This window comes from Neovison vison, chromosome 1, assembly GCF_020171115.1.
Source record: "Neovison vison isolate M4711 chromosome 1, ASM_NN_V1, whole genome shotgun sequence".
Classification (NCBI taxonomy): Eukaryota; Metazoa; Chordata; class Mammalia; order Carnivora; family Mustelidae; genus Neogale; species Neogale vison.
In genome coordinates, this window is record NC_058091.1 from 63,157,208 (window position 1) to 63,183,401 (window position 26,194).

General features: G+C 38.2%; 1 protein-coding gene and 1 pseudogene across 2 annotated transcripts; one reads left to right on the forward strand and one right to left on the reverse strand.

Moving 5' to 3' along the window:
- Nucleotides 1-8,998: 8,998 nt before the first annotated feature.
- On the reverse strand, nt 8,999-21,866 carry CCDC28A (coiled-coil domain containing 28A). 2 transcript variants are annotated; one of them, XM_044247861.1, is made up of 7 exons: nt 21,701-21,720; nt 19,801-19,894; nt 19,375-19,574; nt 18,465-18,628; nt 15,255-15,409; nt 13,282-13,304; nt 8,999-9,544 (listed from the first exon to the last, which is right to left on the reverse strand). In XM_044247861.1, the coding sequence occupies exons 2-7, from the start codon at nt 19,867-19,869 to the stop codon at nt 9,490-9,492; spliced, it is 666 nt and encodes a 221-aa protein (XP_044103796.1). In that variant the 5' UTR covers nt 19,870-19,894; nt 21,701-21,720; the 3' UTR covers nt 8,999-9,489. The 2 variants fall into 2 exon arrangements, with proteins under 2 accessions (XP_044103796.1, XP_044103805.1); XM_044247870.1 differs by lacking the exon at nt 19,801-19,894 and having other exon boundaries at nt 21,701-21,866.
- On the forward strand, nt 20,590-20,720 carry LOC122897162 (annotated as a pseudogene).
- Nucleotides 21,867-26,194: the final 4,328 nt, after the last annotated feature.

Here is a 26,194-nt window from a genome sequence, read left to right on the forward strand (position 1 = left end):
TGTGAGATGGAGCCCTGTGTCAGCTCTGTGTTGGGCACGGAGCCTGCTCAAGATTCTCTCTCTCTCTCTCTCTCTCTTTCTGCCCCTTCCCCCACACTCATTCTTGCTCTCTCTCTCAAAAGAAAAAAAGATATCAGTTATAAAACACCAGAAACTATTAAGTATCTGAAAAAAAATCAAAGTACAGGGGCATCTGCGTGGCTCAGTTGGTTAAGCATCTGACTCTTGAATTTGACTGAGGTCATGATCTCAGGGTTGTGAGATCGAGCCCTGCATTGGGCTCTGGGCTCAGCAGGGAGTCTGCTTGTGCCCTACCCTCTTCTCTCTCTATCTCTCAAATAAATAATAGATAAAATCTTTAAAAAAGTAAATTAAAAAATAAAAGTACAAATTTTATGAAGAAAATTATAAAATTTTGGGGTGCCTGGGTGGCTCAGCTGGCTAAGCACAACTCTGATCTCAGCTCAGCCAAATATATTAGTCATCTCAGGGTCGTGAATTCAAGAACCAAGCCCTATTAAAAAAAAAGTTAGAAAAGAAAATTATAAAATTTTATTGAAGAACATTTCCAAAGAACCTAAATAAATAGCGCTATATGCTTTTTTCATGAATTAGAGAATTCAGAAGAATGAAGATTTCCTCAAACAGATTCACTAACTCAGTGCAATCTCAATTTTAAAAATCCTCAGAGATTTTGTGGTATGCGTGTGTAACTTGAAAAGCTGATTCTAAGATATTTATGGAAGTTTAAAGGGCCAAAAATAGAATTCAGCCCAGAAGAACCAGAGAAGGCGATGCATTTCTAGATATAAAAACTCACTATAAAGCCAGAGCAATAACATGACATGACATTAGTATGGAGACAAATATCTAAGGCAGGGGGACAGAAGAGAAAGTCCAAGAGAGAATCCTGTATACATGGTACTTGTTAGAGGATAAGTCAAAGAAGAGATGGATTTTTCCATTTATAGAAAACAGAGCAACTGTTTAACAAAAAAAGAAATTGGACCCCCCCTTCCCTACACTGTACATACACACACACACACATCAACTATCTGAAGGCTTTTTTTTAATGTATAAAATAAATTACACATGGTTTGTGAATCCGTAGAAGACAAAATTAACAGCAATGTATGATATCAGAGAGACAGATTTTGGATCAACCTAAGTGGGAAAACAATCACTTCAGCAGCATTAGCTGTCTCTGGAGGTTATGTCCATTACTGGAGATACTAAAACACAAACCGGATGACCACTAGTCTAGTGAGGGTTCCAGCATCAGAAAGGTCTACGCTCCTGGGAGTTCCATGGTGTAATGGTGAGCACTCTGGACTCTGAATCCAGAAAGGTCTAAGTGTCTAAGCACCCCTCTGTTACTATATATTCCAAGAAGAGAGGAACAATGGGGCCCAGAGTAGCTGAAGAAACTTTATGGGAGAGCCAGAAGATTTTGAGAATAAGACAAACATTTGTAGGTCCTCTGTTCTTACCACACTGGAGAGAGATGGAAGAGTGTTGTAAAAACAAATTATCTTGGAAAAGCATGTACCAGATTGGGAACTATTTTATTGTATTTTATTTTTAAGATTTTATTTATTTGAGAGGGAGGGAGAGGGAGAGCAGGGGGAGGGGCAGACAGAGAAGGAGAGAAAGAATCTCAAGGGGACTCCCCGCTGAGGGTGGAGCCTGACTTGGGGCTTGATCCCACAATCCTGAGATCATGACCTGAGCCGAAATCCAGAGTTGGATGCTTAACAGACCCAGGCACCCAGGCGCCCTGGAATAATTGTGGAAATACTATAATGACAACACTGAATTTGGATCCCTGTTCTGACTCTCCTTTCCCCCAAGTGAAGCTTTACAAGTAATTTAGCATCTGAGCCTCAGTTTCCTCATGTGGAAAGCAGAGCAATGCAATGCTGTGCCTTGGCAAACTACAGTGTAATAATGTGTTGTTCATAGGAAAACCTCATGGTAATGTGGGAAATTAAATACCTCCTTCTGAATCAACATGAAATCAAAACAAATCCTTCGTTTCCTAAGATGCCCAGCTGTTGTTATGTGAAATCCCTCCAAGAGCCAACATAAGGAGTTTTGATTTAGCAAGTTCTTGAGATTGTTATTATCCTCTGTGTTAAGGGATCAGTGAGTTACGTAACAAGCAGAACATTGCAGAAAGAATAGTCACTGTCTCTGTTGGTGGGTGTAAATATCTGAGTATGGTACATCATATATAGATAGAGATACAAATATAAATATAGAGATACAAATACAGAGATGGGGATTGGGATATAAATTTCCATGGGATTATTTATATTCTTTTAAGATGTCAGTTTTGTGGATTAGTTATCTAACCCAGGGAGAAATGGCATGTTGGCAATTATTACTTCTTTTTTTTTGAAGATTTTTTTTTTCAAGATTTTACTTATTTATTTGACAGAGAGAGATCCCGGGCAGGCAGAGAGGCAGGCAGAGAGAGAGAGAGAGAGGGAAGCAGGCTCCCCACTGAGCAGAGAGCCCAATATGGGGCTCATCCCAGGACCCTAAGATCATGACCTGAGCCAAAGGCAGAGGCTTTAACCCACTGAACCACCCAGGCACCCCTCATTACTTCTTTAAATTGGATGATTTCTTTTCATATTCCAGCATTTTGTATTTCTCCAAATAGTAGCTCCATAAGATATTAATAGGCACTTCCCAGAAAAACAGAATCTGTGGTTAAATATGCTTGGGAAATGATTGATTGAAAATAATTAAACAAGTTTCTTTTTTATAAGATGTTTTGGACACCTTAATATATTGATACTCGTGAATCTCCAAGAGGAGGAAATGATATGCAGCATTTCCCTTGTTCATTCTTTTTTTAATTTTTTTTAAAATTTCTAAAGCTTTTCTTTATTATATGACAGAGAGAGACACAAGAGAGGGAACACAAGCAGGAGCATTGGGAGAGGGAGAAGTAGGTTTCCTGCTGAGCAGTGAGCTCGATGTGGGGCTTGATCCCAGGACTCTGGGATCATGACCTGAGCCAGAGGCAGACCCTTAACGACTAAGCCACCCAGGTGTGCCTCCCTTGTTCGTTCTTATAGGAGCCTATCATGATGTGTATCAGCATTGTGATATGGTGATCATGGTGGTTACCTCAGAGAAGCCTAAAACTTAGGGGCTTAAAATAACGAACATTTATTATTTCACAGTTTCTGTGTCAGGAGTTAAGGCATGGGTTAACTGGGTCCTTTGGCTCACAGTCTGACAACCAAGTTTCAGATGGGGCTATAGTCATCCAAAAGCTGGACAGGGGAATGATCCACTTCAAGGCTCATGTCAGTGGGCGTTGGCAGGATTCAGTTCCCACAAACTACAGGACAGGGTCTCAGTTCCTTGCTGTTAGCTGGAACTAACATGTGAGCTTCATTTGCTTATTAGCTTACAAAATGGCAGCTGGTTTCCATCCAGGTGAACAAGTAAAAGGGCAAGACAGAGCAGGCAAGATGGAAGTTGGAGTCTTTGTGTAACATAAGCGCAGAAGCATCACATTTTGATTAATCAGAACACAGGTAAGCAAATGTGGTTAGCAGCCCATATTCAGCCTGTCAACCACATTTGTAAATAGTTTTATTGGAATACAGCTAGTCAAAATGTTTTACATATCGCCTATGGTTACCTTTATACTGTAACAGGAAGAACTGAGTAATTAGGGAGAGACTATAGAGGTCACAAGCCAAAAATATTTACTACCTGACCCTTTACAGAAAAAGTTGGGCAACCCCTGCACTAGAAACAAGTCTAGCCCACACCGGAGGGGAGGGGATTCATGAGGGCATGCATATCAGGAAGCTGGGGTCATTGGGAGCTATTTTAGAACCTGCCTACCACAAAATGCCTGCACTGATTTGGCATTTGGCAAGTATTTGTTGAATGAGTAAGTGAGTAATTGTTTACATCCCCTAATTTCCAAATGCAAGGGCTGAAAAGCAAGTTACAAGCTAAAACAAAAAGCCAAATTCCTTCACAAATTATTAGGACTTGACACCTATGTCACAACTGTGACAATTATCAACTTGTGTAGATCTTATTAGTAATCTCCATCAAGATGTTAAATGAGGTAGGTGGTAAAATAACCTTAGGACTGAATTAATATGTACATCTGACAGATGATTCTTTAACAACATCAGCAAATTGGAAGAAAGGGAAGGTTTTAGGGTGCTCATTTGGAATGTGAATTCTGGGGCAAAAATATTTCCTGTGAATTATGTTTACAATATGGCAGTCCCTGATATCTTCTATCACCAAGAGCGACTCAAAACCTCAATGTACAAAACCAAATTCTCATCCATTCTTCATCTTTTCTCTGTGCCCTTTCTCCAAGAGCCAAAATACTGTACCATGAAGTTCTTCCTTGATCGTTTAGGATTTCTCTTGTTCTTACACAAAGTAGCGAGTCACGCCTAGAAAAGTAAAGGTCCAGTCACTCCCCTGCTTAGAGCCCAGGTGTCCACTGAATGGAGGCCTTAGCATGGGTGACACCAACTGGATACCCTTTCTTACCTGACCCTGGAAAACAAGGGCTCTAAATGTTTCCGAAGTGTGTCGCAAGAAGGAAATGAAATTGGAGACCCCAATCTGTGGTTCTTCTCATTTAGAACTAGATCTAACATACATGCTGTTACAAAATCAAAGTGGGGAAGGAGCCGTGTGAGAAAAGCTATGGTTATTTTAATGTTTGTTTGAGTGGCTACTCTGACTTGCCCTGTGCTAGTAAATCTCTTCCCCATACTCCAGCTCCTTCACTTCTCCCATTCACCCTGGCAGTTAGATGACAGAGGAGAAAGGCAGGGTAAAGAAAAGCATCCAACGTCAGACAGGGAATAATTGGTTGTTAAGTTAAAAATTATACTGGATTTTCCCTAAAGAGCGAGTGTAACTTATGGGTTCATTTGGAAATAAAATTTCTATTGATGAGGAAAGCAGTAACTGACACTCACAGTTCTTTGCTTAGCCAAAAAAAAGGGGGGGAGGGGTGTAAGGTGGGGAAGAGCTTGTTGTGTGACAACCAAAGCCAGATTAAGGGTTAGGATGGCTGGGCAATTGGCAGCCCATACAGAGAGCTAAATTGTCACTGGGGTAAAGCAGAATCTTACTGCCATTAACTGTTTCCTTCGGTGATTTCTTACACAGCAGGAGACATGTAAATTCGCCTAATCCTGCTCCATGGCAGGACTCAAGTGCTCAAATGATTTAAAGGGAAATTAGAAACAAAACATTGTTCCCTGCCACAGAGGTACCTACATTTGAGTTCTCTTATGATCCACACATGCAAGTTGTACCATGATTCATTTATTCTCTACAATTTAATCCCTTGAGCGTGTTCTTTATTTTCAATATTTCAGAGGCTACGCAAAGTCACCTAAACTTTCCAAATATGTACCTGACATTCCTTCCCTGAGAAACTTTTAGATTCTATGCACTGGAAAAAAAATTCTATAGAAAGTCTTCCTTTTGCATCATGAAGAAGGAATAAACTACTCAGAGTGGGGCAGAAACCCCAATTTAACCCCTTAATTATGCCTCTCAAGAGTTTTCTGGGGGGTTCAGTTGGTGAAGTGACTAACTCTTGATTTGCACTGGGGTCATGATCTCCCCTGAGTCCTGAGATAGAGCGCTGAGGCTAGAATCTGCTTGAGATTCTCCCTCTCCCTTTGTGCCACTCCCCGACGCCTGCTCAAGCATGTGTTCTCTTTCTCTCAAATAAACAAATCAATAAAATCTTTATAAAAAGTTTCTGGTTCTAAAGATGGCAAAAAAGAACCAGATGCTAAGAATGCCACGTTTGTGAACCCAGACTGGACACAACCAAATGCTGGATTGGCTCACTGATAAATAAGTTTAAAATTATAAAATTAGGGGCACTTGAGTGGTTCAGTCCTTAAGCATCTGTCTTGGTCCTAGGGTGCTGGGATCAAGCCTTGTATCAGGCTCCTTGCTCTGCAGGAAGCCTTCTTCTCCCTCTCCCACTCGCCCTGCTTTTGTTGCTTCTCTGGCTGTCTCTCTGTCAAATAAATAAAAATATAATCTTTTAAAAAATAAGTAAAACTATAAAATTAGAGCTGCAACAAGAAGCAGCCGTATTATTTAAACTCGTTCAGGAGAAATGAACAGTTCTGGCTGTTCTCAAACTTTCAAGTCTCTAATCCCTACTTTCTCCTTCTGAAATAAGTTTTAGAGAATGATTTTTGAGGTTCCCAAGGTACACAACTGTCAAGACAGCCCCGAAAACAGTGGCCTGGGTTGTGCTGAACTTGGATAGGGATGATGTCAGGACATTCTGTTCTGATACTTACGGCAAGAATGATTAGTAAGCGCAGCATGAATATTTTTCAAAAAGAAAAATATATATAAGTATCATGTCTTTAATTATTTGTCCTGTTCATCAAATCTTAGCATATTAATTCCTAGAGCTCTGCAGTTCTAACCAGGCACCGTATTCATCACAGAGTCTGTATTTCCCCTCTACGCCCACCCCACCACCCGACTCCCCACGCAGCCGGGTCTCCAGGGTAGGAGAGTGAGAACTTGAGAACTGGCAGAAAGAGAGGAGTTGGTGTGAGCCAGTCCGGGGTGGAAAGAAGATCAGTGATTTCCAAAGTGCTCAATAACTTGACTCCATTTCTATCCCAGATGAATGCTCTGGAGGAGGTTCAGTTCCCTTGCCACCGCCCAACTCAAATCTACTCAGATTTTTGTTTCTCCCCAGAGCCACTGCAGGGTTTTTTGGATAATTGTGGGGCTGCGGATGTTCTCAAGGTCATGGGGGGGGGGTGGCAGTGTCCTCCTCAGCGCTGTTTAGGGTCTCCCAGGCGTGGCGAGGGGAAGCCCGTGCCCATGGGAAGCCCGTGCCCATGGGGTTCCAAGCAGAAGATGCGCGGCCCAGAAGCAAGGGCTTTACCTCCCGGAGGTGGCCGAGGGACCGGGCTCAGAGCGACTGCCTCCTCTTTCCACCGCAGGAGTGAAAAGCAGGAGCTCTAGCTGGCGGCCACAGCGGGGCGCCGTCTCCATGGAGACCGACAACACCCTACCCTTACTCCCACACTAGCGACCCAGCCCCGCGCACCCGGCCGCGGCTTGCCTGCGCCTGCGCGCGGGGACAACTGGACCGTGTGCGCCTTCCCCGCCTGCGGCGCATGGAGCCCTGCCGTGTTCCTTCCCCGTCCCTCGGGGAGCCTAGGGTGGGACCCCTGAAGGCTTGGAGCAGAGGGGCAGATGCCGGGTAGCGGGACCCCAACCAAGAGGAGATGCGACACTGAAGCCAGCAATATTAAGGCCCCGGGATGGGAAAAGTGGGGATTATCTTTGGCAAATCCTCAGACTATTTTAATACTTATTATCAATTTTAGCGTTACACAGGAGGCACCAAAATCAAAGCAAACAAGCTTAAGGGATCTGGAAGCAACACAGAATATGATAAATGGCTTGCTCTGGCAGTATTTTTTTTAAGTCATTGGTAATTAAAATTTGTCTACAGGGAATACACAACATCTATATAATATAGAATTTTGTTCTAATACAGTTTTGTTCTAACCCAGGCACCTCTTTTTTTTTTTTTTCCTGCTGCCTTTAATATGTTTTCGTATGAAAGGGTACAAATTAGATAAGCTAAAATTTTATTACCTGAGGCCCCCATGGGGCTCCTTGACACAAAGGACAAATAAACCAAATGAATAAACAAGGTCAATTTGATGCTCTATCGCTAATCCACAGGAAACAGCTTTTGCTTTACTCTGTCTCAGGACCCATCCAAGAAAAACACGTCACATGGCAAAATTTCCTTTTGCTCTGTCGGGTCCTGAAATGCTATTTCCCCATCCTGGAATCCCTGTTTTTGCAATCCACGTGAAAAGTTTAGAAGATTGTCTTTAACGTTCTGCTAATTTTCTCATTTTTAAAAAGGGGTATCAAAAAGACCCTCTAGATAAAGTCGGTCAAAATTCTTTGAACTCAGAATGCCAAAAATTACTAAAATCAAGATTTGTATCATTCAATGACTTTCACTCTCCCACCCCCAAATAGGGCTTGTTTCTCTATCCTGGAAACAAGGAAGAACATGGGCCTCTTCTAAAATGTGAAGGCAATTGAGCTATGATTGAATAAACATAATGTGGCATATCTACACAATAGGATATGATCTGGTTATATATATACATATGTGTGTGTGTATACATATGCCATATATACATATAGTGCTGATCCATGCTACAACACAGATGAATCCTGAAACCCTGAAAATACTGCATTAAGTAAAAGTCAGTCAGTCATAAAAAACCATGCTTGATTCCATTCATACGCAATGTCCTAAATTGGCGAATCCATAGACAGCAAGTAGATTACTAGTTACAAATGGCTGGGGGGAGGAGGGGTGGGATATGGGGGGTGACTGCCAATGGGCTTCTTTTTGAAAAGATGGAAGTGATAAAAATGTCCTACAATTAGATTATGGTGATGGGTGCACAAGTGTGAATGCAGTAAAAACCACTGAGCTGTACACTTGAAAAGGTGTATTTTATGGTATATGAGTTAATTATTTCAAAAACCTGTGTAAAATGGGCAATTAAACTGATGATGTTTGCTGTGTATTAGTGGTGTTAGCTGTTGTGATAAGCAACTTATACACACCTTTTTACTTTCTCCTCATAACCAGTACAAATTGGTTATTAATCTCATTTCTAGATGAAAAACAAAAGTTAAACCCAAAGAAACAAAGTAAACGTGCATGAATAGAAAGCTAAGGGGGCAGAATAGGGATTCAAATCAAGGTCTGACTTTAAAGCCCATGCTATTTTCATGCTTGACACCAATATTGAAATGTGCACAAGGTGCAAAATCTGGAAGAAAATTACACAACCCAAAATTTTATAAACACAGTGTACTCTGGAGGATGGAACTCTTGTATCCCCAGACTGAAAGACTCCAGGGCTCTTCAAAATAAAACAATAAAGACCAATTTAAAATAATCACTTTTATTAAAAATAGCAAATTTCACAAATACTCATTTACATTTTGTTGACACTGGCCACTGGAAAACACCAGTGTGTGTACTGATTGTCTAACGTAAACTGCAGCGGGGCTGCCACAAAAAGCCTGTGCATCATCAACTTATAAGCAACATGGGAATAAGTTTGGTGAGCTCAGGAAGGAGAAACCTTCAGCCCTATTATTAACATCTGCACAATGCATTTCAAGTATAACCCCCATAAGGCAACAATGGAAAGCATAGCAGCACAACCTGATTAAGCCTTCAACAAGGCCGAGGCTCCAGTTATGATGAATAGCAGCGAGTCAAATTTACTAAAAGCAGGAGTGAAAACAATCATTGCACTGGCACTTTAATCACTTTATTCCTTATTGTGGAAGGTGATTCTGCTACTGGATTCAGCTGGGAAAGTAACGAATGCTGCTCTTCTTCAAGCCACAAGAAAGCAACCACATGTCGTTTTAGCTGGTAGAAGTATTTGGAACATCTTGTGCATCAGCCAAATGTAGCTTTTGTCTGAATTTATCGTTAAGAAGATTTTCATTCTGTAATGAGGACTTCTTTTAAATTATGGGAAATTACACTCAGGAGCCTAGAAAAAGTTATTAAAATAATTTAAAGGGCAAGTGCCTATGTGGCTGAGAAACCTGAAAGTAACAAGACAATTTTTAAACCTGAATGTAACAAGACAATTTTTAAGCATAGTGAAGTTATATATATATATATATATATACTTATATATACGTATCTATATAATTTATATAGATTTTTATATATATACGTATTTTTATAATTTATATAGATACGTATATATAAGTATATATAGTTTATATATATACTTATATAAACTAGTTATATAAATATAGTAATAAATTAGAGATATGTGATAATAAATATTAATATATTAAATAATTATATGTAATATAATTATAAAATATATTAATTAAATAATATATTAATATAAACTAATATAATAATATATATTACAATATAAAATATACAATTATACTATATCTGAAATCTGAAGACTTAAAAATAGTCACTAAATCAAGATTATGTTCCAGGTTCTAGTAGAGCACAGAATTATTTTAATGTGGCAAGAATTATTTTCATGGTAAGAACTAATAAGAGGTAAATATGAAAACTTACCAGGTATTTTAAAAAAATCATTTAAGAAGACAATACCAGTTTATTATCCTTGGGAAAACAACTTCTTTGTAAAGGTCAAAAATAAAATTATAGCTCTAAATCTTTTCTTATAATCTTCAGAATTATTCTTTAAGAAGATTGGAAACAGGATGGAATTCCTGCAGGTATTATTCCCTTTCCTTCTTATCATTGCCTTTCATTTTCCTCTTTCATCTCTCTGTATGATCCACCTGCTACCTATTTTTTCAAGACCCAATTCAAACAATGAAATGAGAACAATTCAATGTTAGCAAGACACACACAGCAGAAATTGCTAAAATACCTAGACATAGTATTGCCAAAGACATTCTTGTCCAGTTGGAAAGCTGAGATTTAACATATACAAAAACCAACAGATACTGAAATAGGCAGAATGCTAGTCTGAGGTACAGATAAAATGCTTTATGGAAGTGGACAGCTTTGGTGTTACTGGATAAAGGAAAGGGGGAAGCCAGAGCAACTCTAGGTAGAAGTACAACCTGAAAAAGGCATCACAGTGAGCATGAACATGATGTCTTCTTTGATATCCAGAGAACCAGCTTAGGAGCAATGAAAAATATAAGAGAATATGTAGGTTGTAATCATACTACTGAGAGCCTTTAGAAAGTCTGACATGGTAAAAAAAAATTAGTTTAAAATAAGAATGGCAAGATAACAGTGATGTTTTTAGGAAAGAATTATTTAGTGGTATCTAAAGTCTACAGCAGCACTGTTGCAAAAAAAAATATATATATATATATACACTGCAAACCACAGATATAATTTTTAAAATATATTTTATACTAATATATCAAAAAACTATTTCAGCATATAATCACTATAAAACATATTGAGATATTTTATATTCTTTTTGTAACACTAAATCTTTGAAATCAGATGTACAAATTATAGTTCTAGCACATTTCAATCTGTATTAGCTATTTCACCCACTCAGTAGCTACATGGCTAATGGCTGCCATATTAGTGCAGCTCTAGAGGTGGAACAGAAGAAATTTGAAAGGTTATGGAATAAAGTGATGAGGGTGAGGAATGAAGAAAGAATAAAAGGCAGAGCTGATGATGCCTGAAAACTAACTATAATTAATAAATGGCAATAATTTCCTGCCCACATCCAGGTTCAATGGCAGAGAGTGCCAATGTCTGGTATAGTCATAGAAGGAATTTAAATAATCTTGGAGACTGAAATAACAGAGGCAACTGATGACAGAGAAGGAAATTATAAGGGGAAAGTCTGAGTACAGAGAGAACAATTATTACAAATGAGGAAACTAGGGTTGCCAACTTTGCTCAAGGCTACACACCTGCTTACCAAGATTTGAAACCAAACAATTCCAAGCTCATGCTTTTGTAGTCTATCATGTTGCCTTGTTCAACCGTGGTGACTGAATCAAGCCAAGTGGTAAGATAAGTAAATCTAAATGTTAAAACAAAAACTCAGAGGATAGGAGATACTGATGTGTCATATGCATAGAAAAAAAATATAAAGCATAAAATAGAGCGCTCAGAATGAATATAAGGAAAGAAAAAAGAACTAGGAGGGAGCCTGGGTGGCTCGGTGGGTTAAGCCACTGCCTTCGGCTCAGGTCATGATCTCAGGGTCCTGGGATCGAGTCCCGCATCAGGTTCTCTGCTCAGCAGGGAGCCTGCTTCCCTCTCTCTCTCTCCCTGCCTCTCCGTCCACTTGTGACTTCTCTCTGTCAAATAAATAAATAAAATCTTAAAAAAAAAAAAAAAAGAACTAGGAACTACTACTAAGAGAAGCCTCATAATTAACTCCTATCGAATCCTCAAATTAAATCCTTCTTGGTAATGATATTTTACATTAATGTCTCCCACAGTTTATGTGGCTTCTCAAAACCTTATTTTCTCCATCTGTAAAATGATAAGTATAATACCACATACTTACAAGGGTAGGACCAAATAAGAAAATGCATGTAAAGTCCTTCATAAGATACTTGGCAAGTAGTAAGTACTTAAGTAAGATTATGATTTTTATTACTAGATTTGTATATACCTCTAATTCTTCACTGTTGTTACTGCATAATTTGGCATTTTTTAAGAAAGATTTTATTTATTTATTTGACAGAGATCACAAGTAGGCAGAGAGGCAGGTGGGGACGGGGGGGTGGGGGGAGCAGGCTCCCTGCTGAGCAGAGAGCCCGATGCGGATCCCAGAACCCTGGGATCATGACCGAAGCCAAAAGCAGAGGCTTTAACCCACTGAGACACCCAGGCGCCCCATAATTTAGCATTTAATAACAGTATATGTTATTAACAATAATAGTTATATATATATATAATATATTTTCTACAGTTAGGAAAATTTCATATACACATCATTATATGTAGCAATTACCCCATATTACAGAGGACACTCTGAGATGTTAAACAATTTACCCAAAATTAGTATCAAAACCAAATTTCAAAAATCAAATCTCCTTACTCCACAACCAGTATCCTTTTTAGTATCGCATTATTTAGTCCAAAGGGACTAAACTCAAATTAAATGATCTTGTAGGCAGAATCATTTCTTATTGTTCTTATATATCTCACATTGTATCTGTGTCTCTGTCCAGAAATACATTTTGTGTAGTTCCTGAAATAATTGCTCCAAACTGAAATGTCAAAACCTGAATATTTTACATATGCCTTGGTGCTTTCCTTTAAGCTAATCCTATAATACACTTTATATATGCATCTAAAGTGTTCTATGTAATGATAGTAAATTAAGCATGGCATTTTATGTCCACATATCCAACTGCTCTTTAACTCAAGATCTAAGATTCAAAATAATTTCTATGGAAATAGCCTAATCCTCAATTCTCCTGATTAATATTTTTAAAATTTCTTTTAAAAATCCAAAAACAACACAAAGCAAAGCAGAACAAACCAGAAACAAACAAAATGGCAACATACAAAAGCAACTAAAAATTCCATTTGGAAACCAAAGGGGAAGAGAAATGGCTCCAGTAAATAATAGTAGGTGTCCTTGTTCACTTGATTGAGCTATTCCCTGGAGTTATAATGTATAAACTTTTCACTGTTGATATTAGACAAAAGGATACATGGAAGAATTCAGTTCTTCTAACTGTAACACAAAGAAACAAATTAAATTTTGATTTTTATAAGAAAAATATCTTAAGTAGGTCACTGTTTACATATTTAAAAATAAACTATTTTTCCTTTAAGCTTTCTTTAAAAGAAAAAATAAAATAGTGAAAAAACTTTCCAAAAATTTCCAGGCTAGGAAATTCACTTATACAAAATAATTATAAAGTACCTTTAGCATTTATTAAACACATATATGAGAAGAGAATGAAACCAGATAATAAAATCTGGAGTTTTATAAGGATTCTTTTTTTTAAATTTTTTATTTTTTATAAACATATATTTTTATCCCCAGGGGTACAGGTCTGTGAATCGCCAGGTTTACACACTTCACAGCACTCACCAAAGCACATACCCTCCCCAACCATGAATAATTATAACATCTCTATTAATAGTTTTTAAAAGTTGACATTTTCATGATCAAACTCTTTAAAACCTTTGTGTAGATTACAAAAAGATTTCACGTATCATTCGGTTTTCAGGATGAGGTAGAATTAATCACACCTATTTTACAGAAATGTTACAGAAACAAAGTTATAGAAATGTTAACTAAATTGAACAAGTTACACAGATATACCCAGACTAAACAAAGGCTTTCTGGTTTCAAATTCAGTGTTCTCACCATACCACAGTCACTCTCCTAAATGTACTGCAAAACAAGCCTGTATTTATTTATTAAGAAGAACTAGTAGAAGGAAATACTTGTAAGACTGAACACAGTAGATGTAAAATAAACACTCAGGCTTGAAACATTGAAAGTATGAGCATATCATTTCCTGCACATTTAGTTACTCAAAGGATAAAGAGAAGGAACAGAAATTAAACATTTTTGTCATTAGTGAATATGGAAACTATTCTGAAACTAAAGTACCAATTTTTCTTTTATTCCAAATAAATGTTTAAAGAGACCAATTTCATTAATACCTTTTAGTAGAAGAACCATACGTAGTGTTATAGATGGGATTATGTCCTCCCCAAACTCATACATTTTAGCCCTAACCCCCAATACCTCAGAATGTGAGTGTGTTTGGAGATAGGGTCTTACAAAGATGGAGTAAGTAAAAATGAGGTCATTAGTGTGGGCCCTAATCCAGTATGACTGGTGGCTTTACAAGAAGAGAAAATTGGGACATAGGCACCCACTGATAAAAGGGGAATGCCATCTAAAGATGAAGATGGGCATCTACAAGCCAAGGAGAGAGAGAGAGGCCTCAGAACAAACCAGTCCTGCTGATACCCTGATCTCCATCTCTGGGGCTCCAGAACTGTGGAAAAGAAACTTCTAGGGTAGCCAGTCTATGGCGCTTTGTTATAGCAGCTGTAGCAAGCTGATACACGTAGCATGTACTAAGTTACCTTAAATAGCAAATACAGTTCTGTCTTTAGAAATAAGTAACCACTAGATGAGTGAATAACATACAACGTATACATCACATCAGGATCTTCTATATATTAAGATCTTATCATATACGGACAGAAGTGAATCTTTCACTTTTAGATTTTCCAGCATTCTCAGAATATATGCTTAGATGCAAATATAGCAATTTCTTTGAAATATATTTCTTTTTAAAAAAGGGTAGACTACAAGCTGTGTGAAACTTGAAAATACTACATTAAGTGACAGAACCCAGTCATAAGGAGCCACACACTGTGTAATTCTCTTTATATGAAATATCCAGAATGGCCACATCCACATAGAGAGTAGATTAGTGGCTGCTAAGGGATGAAGAGAAGGGAGAATTGAGAGGGATAGGGTTCCTTTTAGGGGGTGATGAACATGTTCTGGAATTAGACAGTAGTGATGTCTGCAAAACACTGTGAAGGTACCGAAAACCACTAAATGGTATACTTTAAATGATTAAGATGATGACCTTTCTTTCAATAAAAATTTTTTATTAAAGAAAGAATAAAGAAAAAGAATTCCACTCACGTCAGACAGAAGCCTGTCCAGATTGGAGTCACTGGCTGTTTTTCTCTTATCCTCAGGAAGTTCCTCTAACTCCCCATAGAGCTCCAAATTCAAGCGAGCTAATTTCTCCTGCATTCCCCGAACATGTTCCATCTGTTCAATGGAACATTCATTTCCTGGGGGAACATCCCAGAACATTAATAAAGATTAGGACAGTTCAAACTAAAAGCCTTGAGGAAAAACTTCTAAACTCAAGGTGCTCACAGGAAATTAGCTTTCTTTCTGTGGTGAATTACGTTGGTAATGACTGCGTATTTTCTGTGCATAATCACAAATCAAATCCTGTTTTCACAGAAAAACAATGATAATCTAAAAAACGACTGTGGGCACTGAGAAAATCAAATAGGAAAGATTTTCTGCAAAAAAAACAAAACCATTCTGTAAAAAATAAAACCATGACTCAGTTGGTGCAGGGTTATGAGTACAAGCCCTGTGGCAGGGGTGGACATTGCTTGAAAATAAAATTTTTCAAAAATTAAAAGAAAAACAAAACAACTAATACCCCAAATCATCCCTTAGGTAAAGAAAGTTCTTTTTTTTTTTTTTTTCGATAATAATATCATTTCTAGAAGCAATAGCGTCATCTAGTCATGTTCAATTTGACAACTGTCATTTGAACTGAGTGACCTAATATTTTATAAGAATGAGTAACCTTGAGACTCCTATTAAGAACTTCAACCATGGGAAAAAAAAAAAAAGAACTTCAATCTTGAATCATTTTGCCACCAATTATATATACCTCCTTTAAGAAATAAAAGTGAAAATATTTATGAAGAATATTATGATGCATGAGAAACACAGTGTAATATTCAGTTGTATACTCAGTAATGCAAGACAGCTTAATTGCTGAAGGACAGGTTTTACATTATGTATTGACCAGAGTTCTCTGAGGTGGCATTATCTGTTCAGGACAGCTAATATATATATAGTACATGATATATTTCATATTTCATACACTTTACGTAAAGCCTCTACAACCTTTTTTTTTTAACATTTTATTTTTAAGGAATTTCTACACCCAGTGTGGGGCTTGAACCTACAACCCTGAGATCAAGAGTCACATGCTCCACTGACTGAGCCAGTCAATGGGAATCAATAGGAATTGATTGAATAGGAATTCATGTATATTACACTGTAATTTCCTCCAGCCAGCTTTATATCATCTTCATAAATTGACAATATTATGTTGACTACTGATCATTTTTTTTTTAAATTTATTTGACAGAGACAGAGAGATCACAAGTAGGCAGAGAGGCAGGCAGAGAGGGGGGAAGCAGGCTCCCTGCTGAGAGCAGAGAGCCCGATGCAGGGCTCCCTCCCAGGACCCTGAGATCATGACCTGAGCCAAAGGCCGAGGCTTAACCCACTGAGCCACCCAGGCGCCCCAACTACTGATAATTTTGAAGCTAGTTACAGCTCTTTAAATGTCATCCTTTAAAAGTCAGATATTTCTGAGATATTTAAAAGCCGATATCTCTGAGAAAATATCTTGCATTTCCTTTGTTTTTCAACAATTAGTAGTAATCTGGAAGGTCAAGTGGAAGAAATACCCCAAGAGAGGGGCGTGTGTGTATGTGTGTGTACACATGTATAGACTGGCACACATATAAATGCATCAATTTTTAACATACATAGATAGAAAAGAGGGGGACAATATGGATTAAAAATAAAAAGAAGCAGAAATCATAAGGGATCCAGGTGAGAACCATGAACCAACATGAGAATAGAAGCTCCAAAAGGATAAAAAGGAACAGATGGAGGTGGAATCAATTAACAGAAAAAATGTTCCTTTAGATGAAAATGAGCTGGTAGATATGAAGGGCTCACTGATTCCCAGGCAGAATTAATGAGAAGAGTTAAAGAAAAAAACTTCCAAACATTGACCCCCTCTAGCATCATCAGCATTTTACGAAAGAACTCTTTTCTCTGAACTCCACCAGCAACAGGTATTACCAGTGTTTTAATTTTGCCAGTCTGCTGGTATGAGGTGAGATTTATTGTATTACTATTACATTTGTAGTTGTTAAGCAGCTGAATTGCTCTTTTTAGGACCTCTACCCAGTTTTCTATTTGGTTATTTACCCTTTTATTGGTGGCTTCAAAAAACCAGCATGTATGCTGATGACATTTATGCATTTGTGTGAGATTCTTCATGTGTGCATCCAATAATTTTCAAACTGCTTTATACAAAATACATGTACATAATTTTATCAGACAAGACTAATAAGGCAAGTTGCAAACTGAATACAAAAACTGACTACAGGGGCGCCTGGGTGGCTCAGTGGGTTAAGCCGCTGCCTTCGGCTCAGGTCATGATCTCAGAGTCCTGGGATCGAGTCCCGCATCGGGCTCTCTGCTCAGCAGGGAGCCTGCTTCCCCCTCTCTCTCTGCCTGCCTCTCTGCCTACTTGTGATTTCTCTCTGTCAAATAAATAAATAAAATCTTTAAAAAAAAAAAAAACTGACTACATACTTTCAGAACTCATATACAAAACTACCTACTCAGAGTTCTTAATGGGACAATCAACTGTTCTCTAGATTCATGAAAGAACAAGAAAATCAGATTCTTCAAATTCAAAAGTAAGGAATGGTGGACAAAAATTAAGTTTAGGCTTCAAAGGATAAATAAAAATGATCCTGAGACTTTCCCTAACCAAAACATTAAGTCTCAACTATTTAACTGATGAAGACTATTTTTTATTTGTTACTTTCAGGATAGTTTTTCCATAATAGCAATCCTACGTTAACATTTCAACCAACCCTCCCTCCTTAAAAAAACTTTTTCCTGGAGCCTGGTTGGCTTAGTTGGTTAAACATCTGACTCTTGATTTTGGCTCAGGTCCTGATATCAGGGCTGTGAGATCGAGCCCTGCATGGGGCTCGGTACTGGGCATGGAGCCTGCTTAATATTCTTTCTCTCCCTCTCCCTCTGCCTCTCTCACCTCTCTCTCAAAAATAAATAAATAAATAAATACCCTTTTCCCTGAAACTTTCTAAGATAAATTATAAATCATGACAAATGAAATCTAGGGTGATTGCATTTTATGCCTCTGGACTCTGTTTTTTAAATAAAAGAAAATGATACTTTTAAAAGAAATGGCAAAACAAATGCAAACAAATAGGATGCAAACATCTTGAAAAGAAAAAACAAAGGGAAATATCTATGGCTTGCCGAATGCTTGAAGTTTTCCAGAGTGGAAATCATTCAAAAGGCTGAGAAGCCCTCTCTCCATCTCCTGAACGTCTGAGACGTCGGTGAGGAAGGAGTGCTGAATAGGAGTCGGTTGTGCACCTTTTCCTTCTCCACCCTGAGGTCTGGTCTTTTCTTTCATCACTCTGCAAAGATGATGCAATGCAAACATTAATTGTATATGAGTATCTTTAAAAAGAGAGAATTATGCATATATATAGTACACATAAGATACATGTATTATCTTGCTTTCCAAATATCTAATACTACAGAGTACTCACATACATACAGCTGTATTATATATCACACTTGAACTTGTTGTTCTTGTTTCCCTTAGAGCCTCAAGACAAATGATGGTCACCAAATATTAATAATGAGTTACTTCTAGGTAGTTTTAAATTTCGTCTTTGAACTTTTTTGTGTTTGAATTTTTACAATAAATATGAATCATTTCTATGACAGCAATGAAGCCACGCTTTTTTAAAAAATAAAATTACCACTATCTGTCAAATAAATAAATAAAATCTTTAAAAAAAAAACAAAAAAAAAACCCACATAATACATTATATGTTCATTAAAAAAATTAAGTACAAAAAAATCCCCTGTATATTTTGTTCCATTTTCTAGTAGTGCATCAACTTTGTCTATTTTCTCACTCAGTCTATTTTAATAGGAGACTAAGTAAGGGCCTTCAAACCAATCATTCATTCTGCATGTTCTAATCCCTACACATTGTAACCTTTATAATTTTTTTTTTCTAAATCACATACAATATGTGCCTCAACTGTTTTGAAAGTTAAGCCAAGAGAAAAAAAGTGTTATAAGAATTACTGGATTTAGTATTTACCTTGATAGCATGTTGCTGTGATATTATGAAAGAAAAAAAATTCACCTTTTTAACTTTGGTCGCTGTGAAGTTGACTGTGATGCAGGATTTGAAAACCCTGTGCTTTTACTAACTGGAATGGCATTTTTTTTGGCATTAACCACCTGAGTAGAGTGGGCACTAAAAGACTTAGGACTCCTCCTCTTCACTTTCCGTTCCTCCATTGTTCTAAGGTCCTTACTGCACCAAGGCCAGCTTCTTAAAACCTAAGGAAATATAGCAAAATGATACATACTGGCTATAATACGCAAAACTGAAAGGGGTTTAAAGACCCACTTCATAGGCTGATACCAATATCAAGAATTTCAGAGGTCATTAGATAAAGTTAAAATAAGAAGCCCTTAAGTTTAACCTACTGTGCTGTATATACAAAAAACCCTAAGCAAAATTGCCAGTTAGAAATTTTTTTCACCACTTTTAAAATTCACTCACCCCACAAATATTTACTCTCTTCCACCTCCCGGGTACTATTCTGAGTATTGGGAAAACGGTCGTTAACATGACAAAGTCCCTTTCCTCAAAAAGCCTGCATTAGAGAAGGGGAAATACATAAAAAAAAAAATAAACAAAATAGCCATGTGATATTCTGAGCCTGACTCAAGCTCTAGATGGTCTTTAAATCTCCTGCTAAAATCTGTTCTTGGAAGAACCAGCTAGATTTAAACAGATGTGTAAATGAAAGGGGTATCTGCATTTTAACTAATAGCTAGAAAACTTATTTCAACCATCAAGCAGAAACTGAGTTTCTGCCTAGGGATAATACTGATTCTAGTTCCTTGATCAACTGAAGTTCTGTAAAATTAAACTTGTTCCATGACTATTTTGAATATATTTTCTCCACCTATTCCCAAGGATACATGAAACTGTATTATATATGTTTAGGTTTGCTAGTATCAAAAAAGTTAGGGCGCCTGAGTGGCTCAGTGGGTTAAGCCGCTGCCTTCAGCTCAGGTCATGATCTCAGGGTCCTGGGATCGAGTCCCGCATCGGGCTCTCTGCTCAGCAGGGAGCCTGCTTCCCTCTCTCTCTCTGCCTGCCTCTCCATCTACTTGTGATTTCTCTCTGTCAAATAAATAAATAAAATCTTTAAAAAAAAAAAAGTTACACTGTGAAGTTCCAGCTGGCCTTACCATAGAGAACACAGATCCAATCTTTTCCCTTTACTTCATGTACTTACAAGCTTTATTTTCCTAACAGCCATCTATCTAAAAATATCCTTCTAGCTTTGCGCAGTGGCAGTATTGTAGCCAATGAGGTTTATCCGAGGCGCGATTATTGCTAATTAAAAATATCCTTCTATATTTTCTTTTTACTCATGCACACTATTAAATTCTTAATTACATTGTTTCATGTATCATGGGATGAGAAATTTACATGGCTATTTACCTCATCAGGCTGTAAAGTGCCTTAGCAGTATTAGCCCTTTTTGTGTACACTGTAAATCTAACTATGCTATGACCATACCAAAAGATTCAAATCCACTGATTACACTCCTAACATAATTGAGAATTTTGATGAAACCAGATTTTTTGCTATTGTCTAAACAATTGCCACCAGCACTGGAATTTAAACCATTTTAGCTCACTTGGCTCAGGCTGACTCCAGACAATTGTAACTGGAGCTATGATACTTCTAAAGGAGCAAAGGTTTTCAAGGAAAGGCTATAATGACTAGCCTTTAATTCCAGATACCAAGTGAAAATTCATTCAAATCCTGGCTAACAGTTTTTCCTTTAAGAAGCATTGTTAGTAACATAATAGGTATTTTTGCTCTGTTTCAGCATGCAACACAAATTAAATGGAATTTTAATAAGTAACTGAACAGAGACAATGGGTTATTAGTTCTCCAAGGAGGTAAGCATCTGTATAAACACATAAACACAATAGCCTTTTATTTTAATGATGCTAAAACATATTTGGTGATACGAGAAAAAGAAAGGAAAAAGACCCCTACGAAGTAAAGCAATGCAAATAAACCAACAGTGGTTTAAACTACGATGTACCGAAGGGCCAGAGCTCGAAATCTGTTTTTTGGAAAGGCAAATCTCTGCCCCAAGAGAACCGAAATCTTTCCTGTACACCACGTAGCAAGGAAGGTTTTAGAGAAGGCCTTCGCAGACTGCCCACAGCTACTCACACACGGGTTTTGATTGCCAGGAACCCACAGCCTCCAAACAGGATTACTAGGAATCTCTCTTAACTTCACCTCATTCCCCTTCCCCAGTCAGCCGCCACGGTGACCCTTCAGCTCCCTGAATTGAGCAGTGACCAGGGTAGTTGGTGAAAAGGGCCTAACGCGACACTGCCAGAGCGCTTTTGCTTCCACGTCATACCTGAGGAAGGAGAGGATCGGGGTCCTCTTTCTCAAACTGCAAAGACCCCGAAGCCTCCGAAGCCACTGCCGCAGCTGCAGCCGGCGACGCTACTGCCGCAGCTTGAGCCGGGGTCACATCCCGGACCCTGCCGCCCTCACAGCCCCTTTTGTTTACGGAAATGACGTAAGGAGGCGGAGCCTCCGTGCCCCTGGCGGGAGCCTCGCCTCTTCCTGCCCCACCGGTGTGGCTCGCGTCTCCGGCCTTGGCACCTCATTGCTTCCACTGTCGTGCCCTCAGCTGTACTTTAGGTGGACGTGGAAAGGAAGACTTCATAGTTGGGCTTTTATTTTGGTTTCTGTGGCCCAGAAACACAGAGGGCTAAGGGATGGTGGTACAGGGAGGAACGGGGAGCTCAGCCCCCTTTCTGGAAGCTGCCCCGCCCCCTGGGTGAGTGTCAGTTCCCACGCACTACAATTCCCAGCATGCTATTCGAGCAATTCCGGAGGCGGAAACGGAGTGTCGCCATAGCAACTGAATCAACTACCTCGCCGGGACGTCTCAAGGTAAACCAACTTCAACTTGGAAGGCAAAGTGAAAAGCCGTGCTTCTGTCTAAGGACACTAGGCCAAGCCTCTAAGTGAGATTTTATTACTATCAAAAGCTACTTGGGGGGCGCCTGGGTGGCTCAGTGGGTTAAAGCCTCTGCCTTCGGCTCAGGTGGTGATCCCAGGATCCTGGGATCGAGCCCCGCATCGGGCTCTCTGCTCCGCAGGGGACCAGCTTTCTCCTCTCTCTTTACCTGCCTCTCTGCCTACTTGTGATTTCTCTCTCTCTGTCAAATAAATAAAATCTTTAAAAAAAAAAAAGCTACTTTGTTCAGGCCCGAGATTGTGCTGATTTCGAGACAGTGTGTGAGACAGAGCCGCAGAAGTGTAATCTGGAGTGTTCTTTCTTTTAATTTTTAGTTTTTTACATTTTATTTGATTTTAATTAATTAACATATAGTGTATTATTAGTTTTAGAGGCAAAGTTCAGTGATTCATTAGTTATATATAACACCCAGTGTTCATTATATCCTGTGCCTTCCTTAATGTCCATCGCCAAGTTACACCATCCCCTCACCCCTCCCCTCCAGTAACCCTCGGTTTGTTTCATTTGATTAAGAGTCTCTTATGGTTTGTCTCCTTCTCTGATTTCATCTTGTTTTATTTTTTTTCTCCCTTCCCCTACACTCCTCTGTTTTGTTTCTTAAGTTACATATATGAGTGAAATCATACAATAATTGGGTTTCTCTGGTTGACCAATTTCATTTAGCATAATACCCTCTAGTTCCGTTCATGTCTTTGCAAATGGTAAGATTTCATTTTTTTTGATGGCTGAGTAGTATATATATATACGTGTGTGTGTGTGTGTGTGTGTGTATGCCACATCTTCTTTATCCATTCATCTGTTGATGGACATCTGGGCTCTTTCCGTAGTTTGGCTATTGTGGACATTGCTGCTCTAAACACTGAAGTGCAGGTGCCCCTTCAGATCATTATGCTTGTATCTTTTGGGTAAATATCTAGTAGTGCAATTGCTGGGTCATAGGGTAGCTCGATTTTTAAATTTTTGAGGAGCTGCTATACTCTTCCAGAGTGTCTGTACTAGCTTGGAGTGTGATTTCTCTTACCTGAAATCTAGAGTTCTTCCCTGAGAGAAATTTTGTTCTTTGAGATTTACTAGAATTTCCTTTAAACTGCAGAATCCCTCCTTTGAATTGACTGTTAAATGGACATCTTGTATAAATTATGCTAATCGGATGTCTTATTCCTAAGGACAATATTTAAAGTATAAGAGCTTTGATTAACATCACTCTGTAACCCCAACTAATAGACTCTGTAGCATAGGTAGGAAAGGAGGAGTGCTTTTGGGGAATCTCCTGGTAGTGACGGTGATGCCAACACACCAGTTCACAGGCTCTGGCCATAATAAGCCAGACTCTCTTTTGGGAACTCAGGAATCTCTCTTTTTTTAAAAAATATTTTTCTTATGGAAAACTTCAAACATATATCATAGGAGATGGACTAGTACAATGAACCCATTGTACCCATTATTCACCTTTTGACTCATGACTAATCTTGTTTCACTTAAATCACTCCCCCTACATTTTCTCCTCTTCTCTATTATATTGAAGCAAATCCCAAACATTATTTAATCCATTATATTTCAGTATTGGTCCCTAAAAGATAGAAAAAAGTAACCATAATATCACTGTTAGCCTGAAACAGTAATAATTGCTTAATATTACTAAATATCCAGTCAGTGTTCAAATTTCCAATAGCATCATAAATGTCATTAGGTTTTTTTTCCACCTTTCATTTGAATCAGGAATATTTTTTTGTTAAGTCCTCAGGTGATGAATGGGTTTGGAAGCCAGTTTTTTTACATCCTTATTTCTTGACATACAGACTTGCATTGTCCTTCCCCTTGAGAAGGTCACATTCTAAAGGAAAAGGCAGGTATCCCAACCCAAAGCAAATGGCTACTCTACCTCAGTGCCTAGAGAAGAGTTATCACCTTGTTGTTCTTGTGGTCCTTATATGGAAAAGGTTTTGTTTTGTTTTAGTTTGGAAACCTATTCATCATTTGCTTAGTGTTTCTCCACATACTTTTCCTGCCATATTAGAATGCCTAGGCCAGGATAGATCAGGCTCACTGCTGCTTTGCATGCTTGGCTCTGGAAACAGCTAATAAAAAAGCCCTAAAACAAATGAGCTTGCCATATTCACAAAACTAAAAGAATGCTAGGGTATACTGGTCTTCTGTAAGATGTACATGTTAGGCGTTAGTGAAGGGCTCAAGAATAAACACAGAGATCCTTATAATTGTATTTTACTGCCAGCTGCTTTGAAAAAACAAACAAGGGATGAAAAACAGACCTGAAAAATTACAAAGACTTGGACATTTACAGAATTCTTACATATATGGTCTTTGATTTATTTGTCTTCTTCATTAGCCATAAGTTTCTTCAGGCCAGCTATCATGTTTTGACTTTTGTATTTTAACTGCATTGCATAGAATGTGACATAAGGTAGATGCTCGATAAATGTGTGTATTGTGAATTGATGACGTTCTCTAATTTTATTTGTGAAAGGAAAGTAATTTCCACAATCTCTCTTTAAACTCCAAAGTCCAAAGATCTAGGCCTAGTCTCAGTGCCAATCAGATAACATCACTAATGCCCAGGAAAATGCTCTTTTTTAGGTGGACAATTTGTGTTTTGGTACACCAGTCTTCATACCAAAGAGATCTGATGAAGGAATTAATCTAAAATCAATTAATTGAGTTAATTGAGTAATTATTTTTCAACTTAATATTTGGGATAGTTTAGTGTATGATTTTCCAAAACTAAGGTTTTAATCCAATTTCATATTCATACTTCCTTTTTATGTCCAAGAGTAGTTAACAGAATTAGAGAATGGTTATCAGCAAGAGGACAGTTCATTTTTCCAATATCTTTTCTCGAAGTTCTTGTCTTAGGAGCACTCCAACCTTAGAAGAGGACTTGTGTCATGGACTTAACCAGAAAACAAAATATATCATGGACCAGCAAATTAGCTGTACTGCATGACAACCCTTCCATCCAGCTTTCTCTCCTTTGTTGAATTTTAATTTAAGCATAGCAGTATTACTGAAGAGTACCACAAGACTAGTAAGAAATCCTTGTAGGGATAGCTTACAGTATAGAAGAGAAAGTAGAAGGTGGGGAATGGGGGACAGAGGTTAGGAGGAAGGGAAGAGTAGAAGGGACCCTCATAGCACTTTGTTTATATTTCTATCTAACAAGGAAATTTTAAAATGTTATTTAAAACCTAAATTGCTACCACTCTGTCTTTTAAGAGTTGCCATAATTCCTATCAAGGAGAAATAAATCTTATATGGGGGGAAAGGGGGATGAGGCTCTAGGCAGATGGCTCATTGTGGGTCATAATATAGCAATAAGTGTAGGATATGCACAGGTTGGCTGGAAGCAGAGTTTAGGGATATGAAACTGAGAAAGTTGAATTGTTCTACATGGTAAAGTGGAAAGAATTGTTCACTGTGGTAGTGGGTAGGGGTTGGGAAATGTTGAGAAAAAAGGCAGCAGAGAAGGGAGCATAGTGAGAAAGGAGGGTCAAAGTTGTGGGAGGGATAGGACTTCAAAAGGATCAATGAAGTCTATTGTCCAGTTTGTAACTGTTAGTGTTGCTGTAATCACACACACACACACACACACACACACACACACACACACACTCATCTCCCATGCTTCCAAACTTCAGGATAAATCCCCTTCAAGCCCAAAGCTTTGTATGAATTAATCATTATGAAAATCAAGGAAAAAGCATTGTATTCTCCATCTTTGGGGAATTTACAAAGAACAAGAGCAATATGTGTGTAACAATGAAGTGGTCAATGAACTGCACCATGTCAGGTTAAGCAGGAGCTTAGAGTCCAAGGTGATGGGGAAAATTACAAACCATAGTCTAT